This window comes from Crotalus tigris, unplaced genomic scaffold (genome assembly GCF_016545835.1).
Source record: "Crotalus tigris isolate CLP2741 ecotype Arizona unplaced genomic scaffold, ASM1654583v1 scf7180000018371.15429387391:27106975, whole genome shotgun sequence".
In the NCBI taxonomy this organism is placed as follows: domain Eukaryota; kingdom Metazoa; phylum Chordata; class Lepidosauria; order Squamata; family Viperidae; genus Crotalus; species Crotalus tigris.
Window position 1 is genome coordinate 19167044 of NW_024096970.1, and position 24210 is coordinate 19191253.

At 39.8% G+C, this 24210-nt stretch overlaps 1 protein-coding gene across 1 annotated transcript in view; it reads left to right on the top strand.

The window, feature by feature from the left end:
* SPTLC2 (serine palmitoyltransferase long chain base subunit 2) overlaps nucleotides 1–24210 on the top strand; it is a 79963-nt gene extending 55753 nt beyond the window's left edge. Inside the window, exons 10-12 of the mRNA XM_039351607.1 lie at nucleotides 8239–8374; nucleotides 8949–9078; nucleotides 22231–24210. Coding sequence (XP_039207541.1) covers nucleotides 8239–8374; nucleotides 8949–9078; nucleotides 22231–22350 — 386 coding nt within the window. The 3' untranslated portion in view covers nucleotides 22351–24210. The remainder of the gene's footprint in view (nucleotides 1–8238; nucleotides 8375–8948; nucleotides 9079–22230) is intronic.

Below are 24210 nucleotides of genomic sequence, written 5' to 3' on the forward strand. Positions count from 1 at the left end.
GCCTGGTACAAGTGCGAGAGGCAGCTCTCAGAAACAAACGAATTTAAACTCAAAAAAAAAAAAAAAAAAAAAAAGGAATCCCCTCTTCTTCCCTTGACAAGAGAAACTTCCCGGCAGCGATTAGAACAGGATCGGCGGACTCGTGAGTGGGGCTAGCCGGGGAGGCTCGGAACGGGCCGGATCGCTCGCTTTCTTCCGGCCCGCCGGGCAGCTGTTCGGCGCGGGGGGGGGGGTTTTCACCGGGTTGCGCGTAGCCCTCCGGGCCCTCCCAACAGCTGAGCAGCCTGGCCGAGGGAGCTGAGCGCCACGGCGCGAAACAGCTGAGCCGCGCGGGAAGCGGCAAACCAGGTCGCCGCTCGGCTGCGATCAGCTGAGCGGCGCGATAAACAGCGCGGCAAGAGCAAAGCCGGCGCTGAATTCCCCTATACCCAGAGGAAAGGCGCAGCCCCTCATGACTAGAGGAGTCTTCCTGATTGCAAAAATCAGGATCCGCCATTACTCTTGAACCTCGTGGATTCCCGGGCTTCCATTGGGAGGCGTGGCTTCTTCCCCATTCACCATTTTGGAACTTGATCTTCCCGCCGTTTCCCCTTGGGGGCGGGGCCTTCACCCGGACTCCATTTTCCGGCAAACAAAGGGCTTTTTCCCCTTGCAAGGATCTGAGGTTACCCAAGGAAACTGAGACAGAGGAAGGAAGAGGGAAAGTATAATAACCGTTTCCTATCGTGGTCTGTTGCCACAGCCACAGACTGGGGGAGAGAGAGAGACATATGAACTGCACCTTGTCTGGACTAGGTGAGGAGGTGAGGAGGAACATTCTTCCCTAACTGTTCCCATAGTGGCCTTTAGTCACTGCCTTGCAGGATCTTCGGTCCAAAGAATCCTGTCTGTCCGGCCATTGTTTGTATAGGCAGAGGAGGGCACAGTCCCAAGCATCTGCCTCTGATCTGCGTACCTCATTCCCCCATCCCAGGCATTTCCTACTCGGGGTGTCTGGCACAATGGCAGACAATGTCTCGTATTCAGTCACACAGGTCCCTCAATTGTCCCCCCCACAACAGCAGCGAAAACGCAGATCCTCTGAATCAGAGGTGGGGGGGAAGAAGAAAGCTAAAACAAAGCACCTTACTCAGAAGGGACAGTCTAAAACGGCTGAGCGAGAGGCTCTGAGGAGACATTTGGCTTTAGAAAGACAAATTAGCAGGGCACAGAGATCCAATGCCAATGGGACAAATTTGGTTTCCCCTGTCCCAGTGGCGACCAGCACAGAACCTACTGCCGAGGAAGTGCTCAAGACTTGGTCTCCTCCTGGGGAAACTGAACAGTTAGATTCCTCCAATCCCTCCTCACCAGCTTCTTCTCCCTCACCCGACCACACTCCAGCGCCTCACCCCAGCGACAAAGCGCAGGAGAACATATGGTCGGCACGATTTCAGGCATTCATGCAGGATGCATTCTCCCAATTCATGGCCTCCAAAGGGCAAGTGGCCTTTCACACACCCCGTAAGGGACGAGCTAGGCCACCCCCTACCAACATCTCTGAATCTTCCTCTCAACTAGGAGAGGGTGACTCAGTAGATCTTGACATGTCAGACATGCCCCTATCGGAGGACGAGGAAACCGCACCTGAGCAGGAGACGAGCTCTGGCCTCTTTAACCCAGCGCTCCTAAAATCACTCCTGATTAAGGCAGTTTCCACAGTCAGCCTAACATCAGTACAGGATGAGAGGCCATCGACTAGCAAGGAGGCCAACCCTCTGTTTGCCAAAAAGGTCCCACAGGACAAGTACATTCCATGTGCGGAGGTCTTCATGACCACGCTGGAGGAACAATGGTCCTCACTTGCAAGCCCACCGGCTCCTAACAGCGCGGAAAGAAAGCTTTTCAACCTATCTCCCTCCTTCTCTAACATGTTAGAGGTTCCCACTGTAGATAACCCCTTGATCTCATTATTCTCTACCTCCGCGATTCCAGGAGACATGGCGGAGGTCTTGAAACCTGAGGAGAAGAAATTTGAACACTCCTTCCGGCGTTCCCACATGGCTGCAGCCTGGGCGGCCAGAGCAGCCACCTCATCATCATTCTTCGCGAGGGCCTGCATCATGTGGCTGAGGGAACTGCAGGGCACGGTCCCTCCAGACCAGGTCAGAGTACACCAGACATTGGCCAAACTCCTCGCGGCCTCTCAGTTCATGTCTGACGCTTCACTGTACGCAACAAAGTATGCGGCAAGATCCATTGCGGCCACAGTGGCCTCGCGTAGGCTACTGTGGCTCAAAAACTGGAAGACAGACCTGAGGTCCAAATGGCGTCTCTCGACGTCCAAATACAGTGGAGAGGCCCTATTTGGTTCCATTCTGGATCCACATGTCAGCGAAGGCAGAGACAAGAAAAAAATCCTAGTACATCCATCAAAGAAGTTAGACAGGAGAGGCAGTCAGGACTTCCGGAGGCAGGGCTCCCGCCCAGGAAGCCCCTGGGAATGGAGGCAGCCCTTTCGATCAGGGCAATCCTGGGACTGGCCCAGAGGCTCACGATCCTTCTACCCGAGACAGGATCGAACCCAGGATCGCCAAAGCCCGGGAGCCAGGGGCCAGTTCCAGTCCAGACGCCCATATAGAGGAGCGGGAGGCAGATCCTTTAAGCGTACCAAGTGACGCCAAACAGGATACACCCATCGGGGGTCGGTTAGGAAATTTCACCGAGGTCTGGGAACAGACCACTACCGACGCCTGGGTCCTGGAAACGATCAGGCATGGCCTGACCTTAGACTTCTGTTCTCCCCCTCCAAACCGGTTCATCAGATGTCCCATCTCCAGAAGAGCACACAAGACAAGGCTGATAACTTCGGCCATAGATCACCTCCTGTCAATTCAAGCAATAGAGAAGGTACCAAAGGAAGAGGAAGGAAGAGGATTTTATTCTATCCTCTTCGTTATCCCAAAGACATCAGGAGGGTGGAGAGCAATCTTGGACCTGAAGGGCCTGAACTATTTCATAAAGTACAGGAGGTTCAAGATGCACTCCTTAAAGTCCATACTAGCCAGCGTCAGGGAAGACGATCTACTATCCTCAATAGATCTCACAGAGGCGTACCTACACATCCCCATCCACTCCAGCTACCGGAAATTCCTCAGATTTACCTACGCGGGGCGACATTACCAATACAGGGCATTACCCTTCGGACTGTCGTCAGCACCAAGGGTATTCACAAAGATCTTAGCTGTACTAGCGGCCCATCTCAGGTTGATTCCGGTTCGCGTCCAGTTTTATCTGGACGACATCTTGATTCAGTCCAGATCTCGGGAACAAGCAAGGACAGACCTCAGGACCACAATCCGAACCCTACAGGGGCACGGATTCTCGGTCAATCTAAACAAGAGCCACCTCATTCCCTCAAGGAGACTGCAACACCTGGGCGCGGTGATAGACACGTCACAGTGCAGGGTATTCCTTTCCCAGGAGCGACTGATCAACATATCCAAGCTAATCCACCAAATTCAAGAGATCAGGAGAGTGCCCTTGCTACAACTCTCGAAGCTCCTGGGAAAGATGATATCTTGCATGGGCATCATCCCATGGGCAAGGCTCCACTCGAGGGAGTTGCAGTGGTTCCTCCTACCCTACCAGAGGAGGAACCTCAGCACCTCCAACAGGAGTGTGCTGGTACCAGCACAGGTGATGAAATCACTAAAATGGTGGCTATCCCCCATGACACTCAAGGGGAGCATATTCAGGGAACCGAACAGGGTCACGCTCACGACAGATGCGAGCCTGTTCGGATGGGGAGCCCATCTGGGGACCCAGATAGCACAGGGCCAGTGGGGTCAGAAGGACCTGTCACACAGCATCAACTGGCTAGAGCTCCGGGCCATACACCTGGCCCTCCGTCATTTCTCACACCTAGTAACGAGGAGGCACGTCCTCGTGCTTACAGACAATGTAGCAGCCAAGGCACATGTAAACAAGGAGGGAGGAACGAGATCAGTGGAACTAATGAAAGAAGCATTGGCTCTGGCTCGGTGGGCAGAAGCCAATGTGAGTTCCATCAGAGCGGAACACATCTCAGGGGAAACAAACACCCAGGCAGACTCCCTGAGCAGAGCCAAGGTGGACCAGTCGGAATGGCGTCTGGACCCGGCTCTCTTCGAGGAGATCTCCCGGAGGTTCGGACAACCGCACCTAGATCTATTTGCCAACCACAAGAATACACAACTCCCCAGGTTCTTCTCCAGATTCCCGTCCCCGGGATCGGAGGGAACGGATGCTCTCAGGTGCCGGTGGCCGGCGCAACTCCTGTACGCCTTCCCACCGCTGCCACTAATACCGGCAACCATACGCAAGATGATCCTGGAGGGCGCAGAAATGGTCTGCATTGCCCCTCACTGGCCACGGCGCCCGTGGTTTGCCGACCTCGTGGACCTTTCGATATCACCTCCGTGGAGGATTCCCCCGGACAGGGTAAAACTCAGTCAGGGCAAGCTTGTACACCCAGATCCCCAGTGGCTACAACTAGCCGCTTGGCATTTGAGCGGCAAAGCTTAACTAAACAATCTTATTCTGCAGGGGTGATATCGATCATACAGGCATCACGAAGGGCGTCCACCAATAGGATCTACGACGCTACATGGAAGGGATTCTGTAGGTGGTGCGCTTCGCTTCACCTAGACCCGACCGCAGTATCTATCCCCAATATCCTAGACTACCTATTGGAGGGTCTTAATAGGGGCCTATCAGTCAATACCATCCGCAGACAGATATCGGCCCTCTCAACCGTACTCTCCTGCGACAACTTAACTTCCCTAGCACAACATCCAGCGATTAATGCCTTTTTAAAAGGGGCGTCTAACACAAAGCCCCCAGTCATACACAGGTACCCGTCCTGGAACCTGCCTAGGGTCCTTCTAGCCTTGACATCTGCACCCTTCGAACCTCTTGAAACATGCTCACTCCATCACCTATCACTGAAGGTAGCTTTCCTTGTGGCAATTACTTCGGCAAGGAGAATTTCAGAACTAGCAGCACTGTCAGTAAGGAAGGATCTGTGTACCTTTTTCAAAGACAGGGTCGTTCTTAGACCAGACCCGACCTTCATCCCGAAGGTAAATAGCACCTTTCACAGATCTCAGGAACTTACGCTTCCTGATTTCTGTCCAAGACCCAAACATAAGCTAGAACACAGATGGCACAAGCTAGACGTACGGAGAGCACTGTGTTTCTACGTGAAACGCACCTCGGCTTTCCGAAAGACTGAAGCATTATTTGTGTCCTTTCAACCATCAACTATGGGAAAGAAGGTATCTTCTTCCACCATAGGCAGGTGGATCAGAGCCTGCATAGCGCAGGCCTACGTCTCACAGGATTTGCCAGCACCCACTCAGGTGACTGCCCACTCAACTCGGAGCGCAGCCACATCTGCGGCGTGGCTAACGCAAGCTCCGGTGGAAGAGATTTGCAGGGCCGCAACCTGGTCCTCACCTTCGGTTTTCATTCGACATTACCGTTTAGACTCCCTAGCAGCAGCAGACGCGGCTTTTGGCAGAAGAGTTCTTCAACAGGTCGTATCTGCTCAGAGTTCGGTAGCCTAGACATTCCCTCCCAGGGGGACATGAGGGCTTTGGTATGTCCCATCCATTTGGACTCTACAGTCATCCTGCTGGAGAAGGGGCGTTGTCTTACCTGAACGCCTTTTCTCAGCAGGATGATGTAGAGTCCAAGCCCACCCAGAGGATAGGTCTAGGCAGGGATATAATAAAGATATAATAAAGAGCTGCAAGGTTAATTCCAACAAAGTTTCTCGCCTAAGTCAAAACTGGGGTCACGCCCAAAGGAAGGGGTGTGGCCGAAGTTTTTACCCAGTCTGCCAGGCAGGAAGGCCGTCATAGAACCCATCCATTTGGACTCTACATCATCCTGCTGAGAAAAGGCGTTCAGGTAAGACAACGCCCCTTTTCCAGCACTGTGCATATGCTATTCTTGCGCTGTTATTATATGTAAAATTAAGTACCATATTTCTTTACTATATTTTCTATGTAAAATACCCATCAAAAAGATCTCTGGTTTCCAGTCTACGGGTTGGTCTATTATTTCTTCGATCCATCTTCTTATTGTAGTCCAGTATTTTTTCGCAACTGGGCATGTCCACCATAAATGATAATATGTTCCATGTACTTTTTTACATTTCCAGCATGTTGGCAAATTGTTCTGGAACATCTTGGCAAGCTTTGCTGTGGAAGATGTCATCTGTAAAACATCTTCAACTGGTTTTCCTTGAATGCCGCCGACATAGTCAATTTTATATTTATTTCCCATATTTTTTCCCATTTCTCCAATTCTATATTATATCCAAAAAATTTTGCCCATCTGATCATTGTGTCTTTGACAACCTCGTCTTCCATTTTATACCTCAATAGGTATTTGGATAAATTGCTAATTAATTTTATTTCTGTTCCATGTATAATTTTATCCAATTCTTGCGGCTCTTTTTGGATTTCATATAATTTTTTGTCCTCTGTATATTTAGATTGAATTTGTGTAAATGTCTACCAGTCAATCTCTCTGCCAATATCTTGTTCCAATTCCTGTTTTGTTTTCAGATTTCCCTGTTCATTTACTAATTCCTTGTATCTAATTATCTTATTTATATCCAATAGGTTTGAGTGTTTCAGAGCTTCTGTTGGGGATAACCATATTGGAATTCTTATATAATGTTTTTGTTTTATTTTTTCCCAAGTCTGTAGCAATGTGTTCCTAACTATGTGTCTTTGAAAGTATCTGTGTATTTTATGTTTTTCGTCCCATAGGAATGCATGCCACCCTGCTTGCAAGTCATGTCCTTCTATTGTTAAAACTCTAGTATTTTTCAAATCCATCCAATCTTTTAGCCAAGTTAAGCTCAATGCTTGGTAGTATATTTCCCACTCTGATAACGCCAATCCCTCTTTATCTTTCATATCTTGCAAGAGTTTTAATTTAATCCTGGGTTTTTTCCTTTGCCATATAAATTTAGTGACCAGTTTATTTAATTCTTGAATGTTTTCCCTAATTTTATTGGAATAACCTGGAATAGAAATAATATTTTTGGCAATACATTCATTTTGACCGTAGCAGTCCTCCCTAAAAATGAAATTTGCAAATTTCCCCAATTTTCTATATCTTTTTTTATCTGGTGTAATATTTTATCATAATTGTCCTCCTTAATCGAGGAACATTTCGCTGTAAGCCAGATCCCTAAATATTTTATTTTCTTGGTTATACTTATCTTTGTTTTATCTTCCAGTTCACTTTCCTGTGCCTTTGTAAGAATTTTTGTTATTAATTTGGATTTATTCTTATTAATCTTAAGTCCGGCTACCTCACCAAATTCTTCTATTTTTTGAATCAATTTAAATGAGCAAATGTATCTATATGATCTACATATACATTATTCAGTAATTCAAGAAATTTGGATGAATGGATACAAGATAAATATACAGATGATGAGTAATGGGTTTATCCAGATCGTACTTATGATCTGCATACAGTAGAAGACAGCAAATGTGGGCATAATAGTACAATCATAAATTAGACTTATATGTTTTTTACATGTTTCAAATTGTCAAAATCGTTTTGCAGTCTCTTCTTACATATGTAGGAAAATCAATCATATATTAAGATTATATCCTTGCTTTGTATTTTATGGTTAGAGGTCTTTAAAAATCAAAATACATTTTCCATCTTAAGGTTCTAATTTGATTTTCTCATACAAATGAAATTGGGATATGTTAGTTCTTCATAATATTGATGTTGAAGGATTTTGCTTCTGTGTTTTTGTATTGTACCGATACGAATCTGAGACTGACTAGTTAACCTTTGAATTTTAAGCTAGTATTTAAATTTGCAATAGTTGCGAATATCTCTCTTCCAAAAGGGAAGTTATAACCTCCCCTTTGGAAGGAGGATATTTTTGGTGAAGGAATTAATGGAGTGGTTTGAGGGTTTCCATTTAGAATGAAATTAAATGATACTATGATGCAAATAAGAGCCACTTTTATATAGTTGTTAAGGCCCTAGACTAGAATCCAGAAAACCTAGTTCTAGTCCTTCCTTAGGCACAAAGCCAGCATGGTGACCTTGGACTAGTCACCCTCTCTGTCAGAAGAAGGCAGGACTTTTAGTTGAAGTATTCAAATTCACATTAATGTAATAGCATGGTTTTGCAAAAATGTGATAACACTAGATTCATTATTTTTTTTCCAGGCAAGTTACGCATACAACAGTTGGCGGAGAACACTAGATACTTCCGAAGACAACTTAAAAAAATGGGATTTATAATATATGGAAATGAAGATTCTCCTGTTGTACCTCTGATGCTCTATATGCCTGCAAAAATTGGGTAATTTTTGGAAATAGTTCTAATATATATACTGAAATGTAGTCATTTTTAAAGAGAACATGTGGCACAAGATTAAAAATTCCTAATGTTGGAGACAGGTGTTATTTTTAATAGGCTGTATTTAAAGTCAACATGCTTAGATTTCTGTCTTGCAGCAGGGTAGAACTGCAGAGTATCAAGTAATTCCGCTACTAGTACTTATATTGAGTAATACTATTGTCATCAACTTGAGAGGAATGTAGTAGAATTCTTAATAAATTAATGCTCAAGCTGAAGTTGCTGTGTTATAGCAGAGAGCTTCAAGTTTAAGTTACAAGTAGCCTGCTGAAAGACAGTCCCTGCCACATAGAATCTTTCAACTCTGAGAACGTAATACAGTTTTTTTTTAAGAAGACCATCTTAAGATTGAACAAAAGAGGACTTGATGTACAGATATTAAGTCAAAGCAGTTGACCGCAACCTCTCAGGCATTCTTCAACACCCCTATCCCACTCACCCCCACCCCCATTGTGCTAAACAGCACTGATCTTGTTTTTGTTATGGTTTCATTAGTTCTGCCTTGGTCCCTTTGCAGTGCATTTGGACGAGAGATGTTGAAACGGCACATAGGTGTTGTTGTAGTGGGCTTTCCTGCTACCCCAATCATTGAATCCAGAGCAAGAATTTGTTTGTCTGCATCTCATAACAGAGAGATACTAGACACTGTAAGTACCTACATTTGTGTCTATTTTGTCCTTCTGTAAAATCAGTATGTTCTTTTTTGTTTAATTATAATTAGCTATAGAAATTAGATACCAAAGAAAGACTTTGTTCAGAAGTGGATCACGTGAGTCTAGGACACATCAGTAAATCCAAGTGGAGAGGTCTGTTACTGAGTTAGAGACTTGATATATTTATTACTTGGGCTGTTATATTGAATCAGTTATTGTTTTATGCACTAGTAGTAATCAAATTGCAAGCTAAAAAGATAGGCATATGAAAATATTCTACATTACTTTTGTTCTGCAACATTATCTTTATAATACCTCCTTTTGGAAACATTAAGTTCAATATAATAGTTAATGGGGATTTTTGTGCCAATGAAAGCATTTGCTTTTGTATGCCAAACTATAATTTAATTGAACAATAGCAGTGTTTTAGGATACTGTATTGTGAAAAGATTGCTCTTTAATAACTCCTGAGAAATCCATTGCTTTGGCTTTTATTTCAATAAAACACTGCCAAATATTTAAAAAGATCTTGACCTTAAAGAGCACATACATACATACATTGCTTCATGTACGAAGCATAAGTTATAGTATACATTTGCATAGCTAATAGAATCAGTCTGGAAAAAATAAATAAGAGCAGTGTGAGCATTTATATATGTGCAAGTGTGTATATGTTTACAGAGTAAGAAAAATTATGTAAAAACATAACAAATATACTTTGAAGTATCAGCATTTCCAATTAGGCAGCAACTCTTAATGTCACAGTCTTTTTGATAGTAGATTAGAGAATTTTAAAATTACTATTTGAATTTGTAGAGATTGATTAAAAGGTACATTCTCTTTCTCAGCAACCTATTCTGTTAACTGAAAAGTTGATTTGCTACAGCCCAGTCTTAGAAAATCATTAACTATGTTAATATTTGGACAGATGCCTAAGTTATTAATAGTACAAGTAAACTGACTTATCTTCTCTCTCTCTTATTATTATTCATTTGATGAAGCATTTGTTTTAACATATGTTACGTCTTTCCTGTAATATGTCCATAGTATTCTAAATATTTATATTGTTTTGAAAAACTGTCATTTGAATAAAAACGTTTTTTTAAGTAAATGTACTTCTCCCAGTATTTAAGTAGCCTTTCATATGTAAAGAACTAAACAATGTTTCATGGTATATATTTTCATAAACTGATCTCAGCAGAGTATAATCCATTAAAACATATCCCCTATGTAAATATTGATTTTTAAAATCTCACAAATTCGTGATGCTGTAGTGAACATACCATATATTTTTAAGTGTGTAATTTTCTTAGGTATAGGATGTCAGTAATGGGGGTCCATTTTTACTCAAATAATAGCAGTAGAAAATGGAGGCACTGATATGATCAATAATGAGTATTGAAGCAAATTCATATTAGGGAAATCATCATGGAATCTTAATCCTTTCTTCTTTTCAAATATTGATACTGTATTAAAAAAAGTAGATTTGGGTTGGTTTTATTGAATTATTTACATGATAAATGGATTCTAAAGCAGCTTTCCTGAATGTAAACTGAAGAAGTGTGAAGACACACCATTTTTAGCTTATCTAATCATATCTGGATCTTATCTGTGCTTATTAAAGTGAATATTGCTATTTTCTTTCTCCTTCATTGTCAAGAATATTCTAATTTCTCTGACAAGCTTAAATTTGTAATACCTCCTTATGAAATCATCCCATATGATAAAGAATGGTTCCCTATTATAGTGTAGAAGTAGGTAATATAAATGTATCTTTGCCTCATTCAATCAAACATTTTTTCTTTGATCATAGACCAGCAAATAAAAAAAATCATAATTAATTATGGTAAAAAGAAACAACATAGAATTCTAAATATTTAAGAAAAATTGAAGGAGATATAACATACTGTACAAACTATAGAACGATAGTTAGAAGTAGTCAGTGAAATAACATCGGATTGATCAGATAGTAACAACATAAAACAGAATGAATGAACAATCAGAATGTTTAGTAAAGAGTAGAGGTGACCACCTGCATAGAGGAAATAATATAAAATAATATATTCCATTCTTCCGCATGCACACGGTTTCTGTTCAGAAGGGGTATTTTGATATAACTTTGCCTGAACATACTTTGGCCCTGAATCAGAGCAAAGATTTTCTATATATAAAATATATTCCTGTGGGCTCTTAATTTCTTTTCAGGAATGAAAAATATACTCTCCTGAAATCACAGTTCACTGGTGCCTTTTCCTTTGTAGTCCCTGCAAGTCACAAGCCTCTCTTTGTTTTAAATTAATAAAATCCTAAATCCGAGTTCAAGAATAACAGTCTTTCAAGAAAAAAAATCAATCACAAATTATTTCCATATGCTATTTTTTGCTGAACTCTTGCCTAAAATAAAATAAATTAAAATAATAAAATACTGCTAAGATATATTTGGCCGTGTTTACTTTTATACCTCTTTTCTTCTTCCCCTCTTTCAAATCCATGAAGGTTATTTAACCTGGGGCAATGAGCAGGGAAAGAAGCAGCTCTTAACTATTTCACCACTTTGAGGTTTCATGATATGTGGCACTCAGTTGTTAATTTTATGTTGCTGACTATTGAAACCAAGTGTTTATGAATGGATAAGATCTATTGAATTGTTGATGAAATAAGTTTGGCAAAGCTTTTCTAGATGTTACTTCATAAATTGGAGCAAACATGAAAGATAAAAACTGAGAGGGATTATAATGTTGTGGTAAAGGTATAGGATTAGAATGGGAAGACACAGGTTCAAGAAGAGACTGAATAGCCATTTGTCTGAAATGGTATAGAGTTTCCTGCCTGGGCAGGGGGTTGGATTAGATGATCTCCAAGGTCCCTTCCAACTTTATTATTATTATTATTATTCATTAGACATAAACTTCAGTCAAGTGAACATTCAAATTGGCTGGTGCTGATGGTTGACATGGGTTGCTACCAGCATCCTAGGTGTCAACCAGGTACCTCCTTAAAATATAAGATGTTCCGAGTAGTGCAGTTTTTTGTAACATTGCTGGAGTTATTGCAGGAGGCTGCAGTTTCTTGATGTATTTTGCAAAGTTTTTGGACATAGTTCCTAGTGCCCCGATGACAATGGATATCACTGTTGAACGTTTCATCCATAATCGCACAGTTTTGATGGCCAAGTCGTGATATTTCGTAATTTTTTCCAGTTCTTTTTCTTCGACTCTGGCATTGCCTGGTACAGCGATATCAGTATTATTGTTGTTGTTGTTGTTATTCCTCTTCCAGAAACAGAAGCTCACAGGGTGGCAGTTTCTCTCTCTCTCTCTCTCTCTCTCTCTCTCTCTCTCTCTCTCTCTCTCTCTCTCTCTCCCTCTCTCTCCCTCTCTCTCTCTCTCCCTCCCTCCCTCCCTCCCTCCCTCTCCACAGGTTTGTTTTGTGGAGAAGAAACAGGAAATGCTGTGTATACCACCTTGAACTCTTGAATGAAAGGCATTCTGTCTAAATAAAAACAAGAAAAAAACTATAGTATAAATGAAAAGAATATTTTCTATAATCTTGCAAGAGCCAGGTGTTTGGAGTGAATATTTTATTTTATTTTATTTTATTTTATTTTTATTAAAAAGTTTTATAAGTTTTACAAAAAAAACAAAACAATACAAAAACAAAAAACAACATATACAAAAAAAACTAAACATTACACAACAAAACCCCCTTCCCCAACCCCCGCCCAAACACCCCCCCTTTCCCCCCCAGAGCTTCCCAGAGCAGAATATAGGCTTAATTAAAAAACAATTAAAAAATTATGTTTATAAAAAAAGAAAATATAACATTAAGATATATATGTATATATATAAAAATAAAAATTATGAAAAGGCTATATAATATTTTTTTATATCCAGTTTAAATTGTATAAATTTTATCCACTTATCCCAAACAGCAAGAAATTTCTCTTGCGTTTGTTCCTTTAAAAAAGCCGAAATCTTTGCCATTTCCGCCAAATAAGACCCTTTAAGAAACCATTCCTGCAATGTAGGCAAAGATTCCTTCTTCCAATATTGTCCTACTAACAGCCTCGCGGCTGTAATCAAATTTAACATCAATATAACCTCCTTTGTATCACAATCAGTAACTATACCCAACAAAAATAATTGCAGAGTAAATTTTACCCTCCTTCTAAAAATTCTCTGGATATTCCACCATATCTTAATCCAAAATGCTTTTATCTCTCTGCACGACCACCAAATGTGATAATAAGTAGCATCCATACAACCACATCTCCAACATTTAGGTTGTAAGTCAGGGTACATAAGAGACATTTTTTGTGGATCAAGGTGCCATCTATAAAACATTTTATAAAAATTCTCCCTTAAGTTCTGTGCTTGTGTAAATTTGACATTTCTCACCCAGATAGTTTCCCAGGTATCCAATGAAACTGGCTCACCAAAGTTCTGCGCCCATCTGATCATACAATCTTTAATTAGTTCCGTTTCTGAATCCAATTCAACTAAAACCCCATAAATCCTCTTAATGTGGGTTTGTCTTTGATCCTTCACTTGCTTAATAAAATTTTCATCTTCTCTAAGAAAACCCACCTTATAATCCACCTTCCATCTATCTACTAATTGCCTATATTGGAACCAAGAATAAATAATATTTTCTTGTGCTAACTCTTCCCGTGATTTAAACTGCCAGTTTTGTCCATCCCATCTAAGTAGCTGTCTATAAGACACCATATCCATTTTAGCACCTCTTTTTATTCCTTCTATTGCATGCCAAGGTATAGCCCATAATGGTACTTTAAAATCACTTTTATAATATTTTCTCCAGGTCCTAAGTAAAGAAATTCTTAGAATATGAGCTTTAAAGACCCAATCCATTTTTTTATTAAATATTAAATAGGCATGCCACCCCAAAAGTAAATCCCATCCCTCTAGATGGAGTATCTCAGGATTTGTCAAATTTACCCAATCACTAATTAGTGTTAGAACCACCGCATCATAGTATAATTTCAAATTCGGTGCCTTGAGTCCACCCCTCTCACGGAAGTCTTGCATAATTTTAAACTTAACCCTTGGCTTTTTCCCTGCCCAAATGAATTTATTAAGGCCTTTCTGCCATTCACTTAGATTAATCTCATTCTTCAAAATCGGTAACATTTGAAACAAAAAGAGAAACTTGGGTAGAATATTCATTTTTATCACTGCAATTCTTCCCATGAGGGATAATTGCAACTTCTCCCAATTCTTCAAGTCTTTCTGTACCCTAACCCACAACCTTTCATAGTTATTTTTAAATAGTTTTGCATTAGAAACAGATAACATCACCCCCAAATATTTTACCTTATTAACAATTTCAAAACCCGTCAAATTAACCAAAGTCTGCTTCTCCTGACTAGTCATATTTTTAGGTAAAATTTTAGTCTTATTAACATTAATCTTGAAACCCGAGACCAAACCATAATAATGAATCAGTTGTAATAACTTTACTGCAGAGTAAGTAGGTTGCGACAAAGTAACCACCAAGTCATCCGCAAAACTCTTAACTTGTATTCTTTTTTGTTAACTTCTATTCCTTTAATTTCCTGCGACTCTCGAATTTTAATCAACAATATTTCCAATGTTAAAACAAACAACAACGGTGATAGTGGACATCCCTGCCTAGTACCTTTCTCTATTGTGAAAACCTCTGACAAACCTCCATTAACAATAAGTTGTGCCGTTTGTTTTTGATATATTACCGTAAGGGCTTGTACTATCTTTTCACCAAAATTCATCTCTTCCATTACTCTTAACATAAAATGCCAATTCAGTTGATCAAAAGCTTTTTCAGAATCTAAAAATATCAGCCCTGCAGGAACTTGGTTGTTCTTATCTAAATATTCTAATAAATTGATAATTTGTCTAACATTATTTTTCATATACCTTCCAGTTATAAACCCAGATTGATCTTTATGCACAAGGTGATGCACAACCCTCATAAGCCTAACACAGGGCCACCCACAAAGGACTCAAATGTTTTTACACCAATGCACAGAGTATGAACAGCAAACAGGGTGAACTAGAAATTCAGGTTAATGAGGGCAGATACGATATTGTTGCCATTACGGAAACATGGTGGGATGAAGCTCACACATGGAACACACAGCTAGAGGGATTTAAATTATTTAAAAGAAACAGACCAAATAAAAGAGGAGGTGGAGTTGCTCTCTATATAAGAAATAACTACATCTCCACAGAAATAGAGTACAACAGTGATAAAAACTGTCTTGAATGCATTTGGGTCAATATAAAAGGGGGGGGAAATGACATTGCCATAGGTGTATACTACAGACCACCCAACCAAACAGAGGAAATAGATGAACTTTTTGCTCGTCAGCTAACTAAGGTATGTAGGAAGCACATCACAATAGTAATGGGGGACTTTAACTACCCTGACATCAACTGGGAGACAAACTCCGTACCAAGTGGAAGATCAAACAGGTTCCTGACAAACCTGGCAGACAACTTTGTCTCCCAAAAAGTAGAGAAGGGAACTAGGGGATTAGCCATCTTGGATCTAATTCTCACTAACAGAGATGAAATGATAGACGGTGTTGAAGCCATAGGAACCCTGGGAGGAAGTGATCATGCAATATTAGAATTCAACATTATAGAAGCACAACCCATAGAACACAGTCAAACTAGAGTCTTGGACTTCAAGAGAGGTAATTTCAATAAACTTAGAGAGGGCTTGGGAAGGATTCCATGGATGAGAATCCTCAAGGGGAAAACAACTCAAGAAGCTTGGGAAATTTTGAAAAATGAGATAATAAAAGCACAGTCTAGCACAATACCAACAAAGAGGAAAAATAACAGCTCTCAAAAGAAACCAGCATGGCTGCCTAAAGAACTCTCTGACAAATTGAAAGATAAAAAGGACAAGTATAGAAAGTGGAAGGAGGGGAACATAACTAAGTCAGAATATCAGCAAATAGCCCGAGCCTGCAAAGATGAAGTGAAGAAAGCCAAGGCTCAAAATGAACTAAGGCTTGTGACCAAAGTCAAAAATAGCAAAAAAAGCTTCTTTCAACATGTAAAAAACAAGAAAAAAGTGAAGGAAACGATTGGTCCATTAGTGGGTGGAAGTGGCAAGAAGGTGACAAACAACAGGGAGAAAGCAGAACTATTTAACTCGTGTTTTGCATCTGTCTTTACACAAAGGGAAAAAACAGATCAACCTATTAAAAATAGTGCCATAAAAAACAAAACAGAAACACAAGTTAAGATAGGCAAGAAAATGGTTAGGGAGCACCTGTCCAGCCTAGATGAGTTCAAATCGCCAGGACCAGATGGATTACACCCCAGAGTTCTCAAGGAACTGGCAAATGTGATATCGGAGCCACTGAACTGTATTTTTCAAAGATCCTGGAACACAGGGGAACTACCAGAGGACTGGAAAAGAGCTGATGTAGTTCCCATCCTCAAAAAAGGAAAAAAAAATGGATCCAGGAAATTATAGACCTATCAGCCTGACCTCAATACCTGGGAAGATCCTGGAAAAGATAATCAAACAACGAATCAACGAACACCTAGAGGCAAACAAAGTCATTACTAAAAGCCAACATGGGTTTGTCAAAATAGATCATGCCAGACAAATCTTATTGCATTCTTTGACCAAGTGACAAAATTAGTGGATCAGAGGAATGCTGTGGACATAATTTACTTGGACTTCAGTAATGCATTTTATAAAGTAGATCACAACCTACTACTTGACAAGATAGAAAAATGTGGGGTAGACAGAACCACCACCAGATGGATCCGTAGCTGGCTGACCGGCCGTACTCAGCGAGTGGTCCTCAATGGAACTGCCTCTATATGGAGGGAAGTGTGTAGTGGGGTGCCCCAGGGCTCTGTTCTGGGCCCAGTACTCTTCAACATCTTCATAAATGACTTGGATGAAGGGATAGATGGGGAACTCATCAAATTTGCAGACGACACCAAGCTGGCAGGAATAGCCAACACTCCAGAAGACAGGCTTAAGATACAGAAGGATCTGGACAGACTTGAACACTGGGCACTAACTAACAAAATGAAATTCAATGGTGAAAAAAGCAAGTTTCTACATTTAGGCAAGAAAAACCAAATGCACAAGTACAGCATAGGTGGCACCATGCTCAATAGTAGTAACTGTGAGAGGAACCTCGGAGTCCTAGTAGACAATCACCTAAATATGAGCCAGCAGTGTGCTGCAGCTGCCAAAAAGGCCAACACAGTGCTAGGCTGCAATAACAGAGGGATAGAATCAAGATCACGTGAAGTATTAATACCACTCTTTAATGCCTTGGTAAGGCCACACTTGGAATACTGCATCCAGTTTTGGTCACCATGATGTAAAAAAGATGTTGATACTCTAGAAAGAGTACAGAGAAGAGCAACAAAGATGATTAGGGGACTGGAGGCTAAAACATATAAGGAACGGTTGCTGGAATTGGGTATGTCTAGTTTAATGAAGAGAAGGACAAGGGGGACATGATAGCAGTGTTCCAATATCTCAGGGGCTGCCACAAAGAAGAGGGAGTCAAGCTATTCTCCAAAGCACCTGAAGGCAGGACAAGAAGCAACGGGTGGAAACTAATCAAGGAGAGAAGCAACCTAGAACTAAGGAGAACTTCCTGACAGTGAGAACAATTAATCAGTGGAACAGCCTCCCTCCAGAAGCAGTAAATGCTCCAACACTGGAAGTTTTTAAGAAGAGACTGGACAGCCACTTGTCCGAAATGGTGTAGGGTTTCCTGCCCGAGCAGGGGGTTGGACTAGATGACCTCCAAGGTCCCTTCCAACTTTACTACTACTATTATTATTATTATTTACTAAGATTTTTACAAATATCTTATAATCCACATTTAAAAGAGATATAGGCCTATAATTCTTTGGTAAAGTAAGATCTTGATCCTCCTTTGGAATCAAAGATATAAAAGCACTACGCCATGAGGGAGGAATCTCTAAACCCTGTAAAATATCATTAAAAAGATCACCTAATGGTTGAATCATCTCCTCCATTAAAGCTTTGTAATAAACAGCTGTTAACCCATCCGTGCCCGGTGCTTTCCCTGGTTTCAATTGTTGAATTGCTAACGCAATTTCCTCCTTAGTAATTAAACCATTAATTTCCTGTATCTGATCCTCTGTCAGTTTAGGGAAACTAGCTTCACTTAAATATTTATTTATATCTAAAATTTGCACATTGGTAGATTTATATAATTTTTGATAGTAGTCCAAAAAAGATTTCTTAATCAATTCCTTCTGAGTGACTAATTTACCCTTATAATTTATTTTATCTATTATTCTCTGTCTCTGTTTCTTTCTTAACTGATAAGCCAACCATCTCCCTGGCTTATTGGCATTACAGAATGTATTTTGTTTCATAAACAATAAGTTTAGTTGCAGCTTGATCTGCTAACAACATATTAAATTGTGTTCTTAACAACTTTACAGATTCTTTGATGCTTTCATCAGAAGGATTTAAGATCAAAGACTTTTCTTTTAATTTAATTTCATCTTCCAATTCTTTACGTTTCTGAGTCTGCTTTTGCTTATGAGTATTATTCATTTTTATCAAAATCCCACGCATAAATGCTTTACCTGCATCCCATACCATTGACATTGAAGTCCCCTTATACATATTTAAAGCAAAATAATCCTTTAAACACTCCTTTAACTTTTGAACATTCTTTTCTTGTCTGAATAGGTTTTCATTCACCCTCCAGGATCTTCTTTCCTCTTTTTCTTGAATCAGCTCCATCCAAACTGGACTATGATCCGTCAACGACCTAGGAAAAATCTTTACATTCTTTACTCTATTATATAAGTCCGTTGTAATAAAAAAAAAGTCAATTCTTGAGAAGGATTGGTGTCTATCTGAAAAAAAAGTGAAATCTCTCTCCTCTTGATTACATTCCCGCCAATAATCCCTTAGTTCCCAGTCCTCTTTCATGTCAAAAAAGGCTTTAGGTAGTTTTGCCTGTTTAAAAAAAGGAGAAGAACCTTTCTTATCCCTTTGTATATCTAAGACACCGTTCCAATCACCCATTAGTACCACGGATCTATAGTCCAACAAAGTTATTTTTTGATGTAACAACCTATAAAATTGTTCCTGTTGCTGATTTGGTGCATAGAGTCCCACTATAAGTACTTTCTTACCATATAAACCAAGTTCAATCATCACATATCTTCCTTGGGGATCTGATTCTACCAGACAAGCTGGTAAATTTTGCTTCACATAGATAACAACTCCCCCCTTTTTCCCAGGAGCAGAAGATACAAAATGAGATCCCAGACGAGCATTAACTAAATATTTCTGATCCTTAAGTAGAATATGAGTTTCCTGTAAACAAGTAACATCATTGTTATGTTGCTTCAAATAGTAAAAGATTTTTTTCCTTTTCTGAGGAGAATTCAATCCATTAACATTCCAGGTCAGAAACTTTGCCATCTCCCTTGGCCAGGAGCCCGGAGAAGACTCCTTCGAGATCTGCCATTGCTTGATGTGTTGCAGAACTCTTGGGTCTTGCTCCTCCCACCGGCGATGAAACACTTTCAGAAGAAGATTCTTTGGCCTCTTTCTTGCGTTGCTCCTTCTCCTTACGTCTATAAGCTGCACGGGTCATTCTCTGCTCTTTAACCTCCGTTTGACGTTGCCATTCAGCTTGCAGCATCCCAGCAGAGACCAAACCTAATGCCTCAGATTGCTGCCCCAACTCTTTGCCACTCAAGGATTTCTGAACAGATGAAGCTGAGCCTGCACCCAGGACCGTATTATAAAACTCTCTAGCTTTATCAACCGTATTCAATCTATAACGCGTCCCCGCATGGCTCAGAACAATACCCATCGGGATCTCCCATCTAAATGGCATCGATCTGGCTTTAAGCTCATTAGCTAGAAAAGAAAAATCTTTCCTATTTCTTAAAATTTTGGATGGGATTTCCTTTCAAATAATAATATCTTGGGTAGCAATCTGGAATCTCTTATTATAAAAGGCTTGTACAATTTCATTGCGCAGAGACTTCTTTGTAAAATAAATCACCACATCTCTAGGCAAATTCTTCTGCTTCGCAATCCAGGAGTTGACTCTATAAATTTTTTCCACTTCTCTGCGTAATTCTCCTTTATCCATATTCAAAGCAATAGCTAAGTCAGTAAGCACCATCTCCATCAGGTCTTGATTCATGTCTTCCTTAAGGCCTCTAATCCTCAAGGCATACTCCATCTGTCTGTACTGAAACATAAGAATATCTTCTTGTGAAGTCTCCACCTTCCTTTCCACATCTTGAAATTTCTCATCAAAAGAGTCAACTTTATCTTCCACTTCCTCTACTCTTGAATCCAGCTTCACCACCACCGTAGCCAAGCCTGATACAGCTGCAACTATATCTTGCCGCAAGATGGTATTATTATCTTCTAATAAGTTCTTTATCCCACTTATCTCTTCTTTAATTTCGGATTTAATCTGTATAACAAATTGCTTCATTTCATCTCTCATTTGAGACACAGCATCTCCCATTATGCCTTTAACCTCTTGTACTGACAGACCTGGCAAAGGAGGGGAGGGTGGTGGCTGAGTCGGTGGTACATGTTTAGATTGTTGTTGTGATTGTGCAGTAAGAGTTGTAGGAGAAGAGACCGCCTTAGATGTTATAGAAGGCGGCTGTCTCTTTGAAGCCATTTTATATGACACAATTCTCACTTCCCTTCTCCCCCAAAAAAGGGGAGGGGGAAGAAAAAAAAAGAATTTTTAGCAAAACAGCAAAAGCACTATAATCCTTAGAAATCCAAGGAAAAAAGAAAAAAAATCGAAAGAGAAATCCAGTACCAGAAACAAAAAAATCAAAAGCAAGATCATTAAAGTCCAGTTCTTTAAAAACAAAAGAGAAACAAAGGGGAAAAAAAAACTCCGACACTTTCAAAATGCCATCTTATTTCCTCTCTCCGTACCAACAAAAAAAAAAAGAACAAAGGAGAGATAACCAAAACTAAATAAAAGAAAGAAATAAAACCCTAAACTATAAAAGAATCCTTTAAACCGCTCTGTCCGTTTTAAAAATTACTCACCAGGACGCTATATTCACGGAGATAGAGGCGGCGGTTTCTTTTGCTTCCAAGAAGCAAAAACAGCTGGGAGGCGGAGATCAGCAGGAGCTCCGAGGGAACACTCCTTTCACCCCCTCTAGGAATGAATCCAGAGGGGGTTCAGGGGTTCTACCTCTACTCCTGCGTTCTCTGTCCCTTCCCTTTGCCCGGGAAGGGAATTCCGAACCGCGGGCCAGCTGATACGCACTGCGCTCCGCGATTCTGACACCTTCCCAGCTGGACGGCTACAAAGTAGCCGCCATCGCCGTTGCCCCGTACCGGAAGCTCCCAGTGAATATTTTATTTATCTGTTTGGTTTACCTACTGGTCTAATTGTTACTAACTCTGAGTGCCAAATATTGCTATTCAGCAAAGAATAAAAAAAACTAGCAAACATTAAAATTCAGAATATATTTTAAAAAATGAGCACGGACTCAAATATCAAAATCCAAATTGGATTCAGTTTTTTCTGGGATCAACATTTGACTTCCCTCTTATCTATATCTGTTAGTCTTGAATGGATGTCTTCCTAAACATTATTATCCTAAAAATTATTATCTTTAGAGATCTCATTGGATACTGCCACTTTCAAACCTTAGTTTAAGAGCTTGAACCCTGCTTTCTTAAAATTTCTTAAAATTAAAGCTGAGATTTACACTTGGCCCTGTAGTATCATAACTTATATAATGGTTTTCTGGTGGTATGCTTATTCACTCAAACACAGCATTTACTGCATTTCAGTACATACTGCAATTAAATAGTTTCATGAAATAAATACAAAGTCACACCATAGCTGTGTTAGATTGTGGTACAGGATAGATATAATCATAATTCCATTGGCTGTGCATTTGATGTTATAAAATAAGAAACTTTTTCCTGAGTTTTCATCATTCTTAAACAAAAGGGAACATTTGAAAGAACTAAAACAGCAAAACACTTTTCCTACTTATAAGCCTCTTCATAACATTCCTACCTCTTTAAATCCTAATTGTGGCATTTCTCTACTCCAAGCAGTAAATTTAATTTATATGTGTTTTATTTTTCCAGGCTTTAAAGAAAATAGATGAAGTTGGAAACCTCTTGCTATTAAAATATTCTCGTCATCAAATGGTACCTCTCCTTGACCGACCTTTTGATGAGACAACATATGAGGAGACAGATGACTGAACTCTTTTGATGTCTTCTGTGAATTGAGTATGCTCCCTAGAACTTTATATGGCTCAAAGACCAAGGTTCTTGAATGCAACACTTAATGACTGCTCAGCATACACAGAATAACTTTTTACTCACCAAACTGAAGTGGCCACAAGAGCTGTTAAAGTATGTGTGGTAAATGACAAAACAAATCTGGATTTTATTCCCATTGCTTCAAGGTCCAGCTGTAAGTGGGTGCTTGATCTGCATTTTTAAAATGCTGCCTCCTTATTTATGTTGCAGTAAGATCTCATTGACTTCTGTTGACACATCTGCATTACTTATCATTCTGTTATGGAGACTTTGTTGGTGTGTTAGTAAATGCTGCAGGGTCTCTTTTACTTTCCCTTTTTCTCATTACAAATGTCTGAACTTCCTCAGAATATATGACTGGTCAAATGAAGGTTCTTGAGGAGATTGTTGACAGCTAATTAACATATATTGAATAGAAAAAATCAATCTAAATATTTCCTTTCCCCATTATTTCATGCCGTTGGGAGAGTGCCTTTTTATTAGTAAAATGGTGATTGACATACAAGTTTAAGGAATATTGTGTTCATCAATGCATAATAGAAGTCTTCCAGACCATTGGCCACTTTGGATTTTCAGGCTGAGTATTAAGCTTTCTGCATTTGGGTAAGTAGCAAATAATATTTGAGAGCAGGAGAGATTTTTATGTGAGCATTCTCTTTTTCTTCAATGGAATTACTCATGCATACTCTACTTGTTCCTATTTTCTTCATAGAGATTACAAAATTATATCCTTTTGAATTCAGTTGATGTATTCCATCAAGGAGTATGTATTTTCCCCAATATGGTAAATATTTGATTATCACATCCTACAGAGTGAAGCTATAATAGTTACCATGTAAATCTAACATACCAAATTATCTTGGGCAAGCTTCATCATAGAATGAACATTGAAGGTTGAGTTCTGACTGGTTATATTAGAATTTTCTGTATGAAACATTTTCTATATAAAGTTCTGAATTTCAGTTGCTGATATGATGATTTTAGATTGACTGTTTAGATCTCTGATTATGAAGAGGAATGAAGAATCTGAACTAAAAATTAAGAGCCAATTTTGTCTCTATGAGCTTCACATGATATTGATCTTTTGGGGACTACTAGAATTATGATCTGATGGAAAAATTAATTTATGTATATAGCTATTTGTGGCAGCTGACAAAATGATGTTTTCTCAATAAAAGTGTGTATAAAGCAGTCAGAGTATGTCAAAAAGTGACATTATTACCAAAATCCTCTCGAAGTACATAAGTGCATTAAACAATGCAAATCTCTATGTTGTCCATTTGCCAAATGCACCTTCTTGGACCAGTATTTCACTGAACTGTATATTAAAATTGTCTGCATTTTATGTGTAACTGTAGAAAATGTTGGGAAATAAACCGAGCAAAAAACCCCCACAAAACCCTACATATGGAGCCCAAGGCTTATTAGCTAATGGTGGCCCATATTTTGGTAGTCAGTAAACAGGCTTGCACTATAAGTTACAATTTGAAAATCTTAAATTGCACTGTGCTCCTACTCTTCTCTGTTGGTAATAATGTGTATATATATCTCCAAGATTTTTAAAATAAATGTTAAAACATTTTAAATGAACTTTTTAATTAACTTTTTAATTTCTTCCAGAAATACAACTTTTTTACACTGTGAGGAAGTCATACAAATTTGGGTTCCGTGTGGGAAGGGAGGAAAAAGAGAAGCAGATTTTACAATGACTTTTAAGAAAATAACAATGCATGTTAAGCTGAGAAACTGCTTGACAAAATCTACTTGGGTTCTGCTTAATAAAGAGTTTACAAAAAGGTA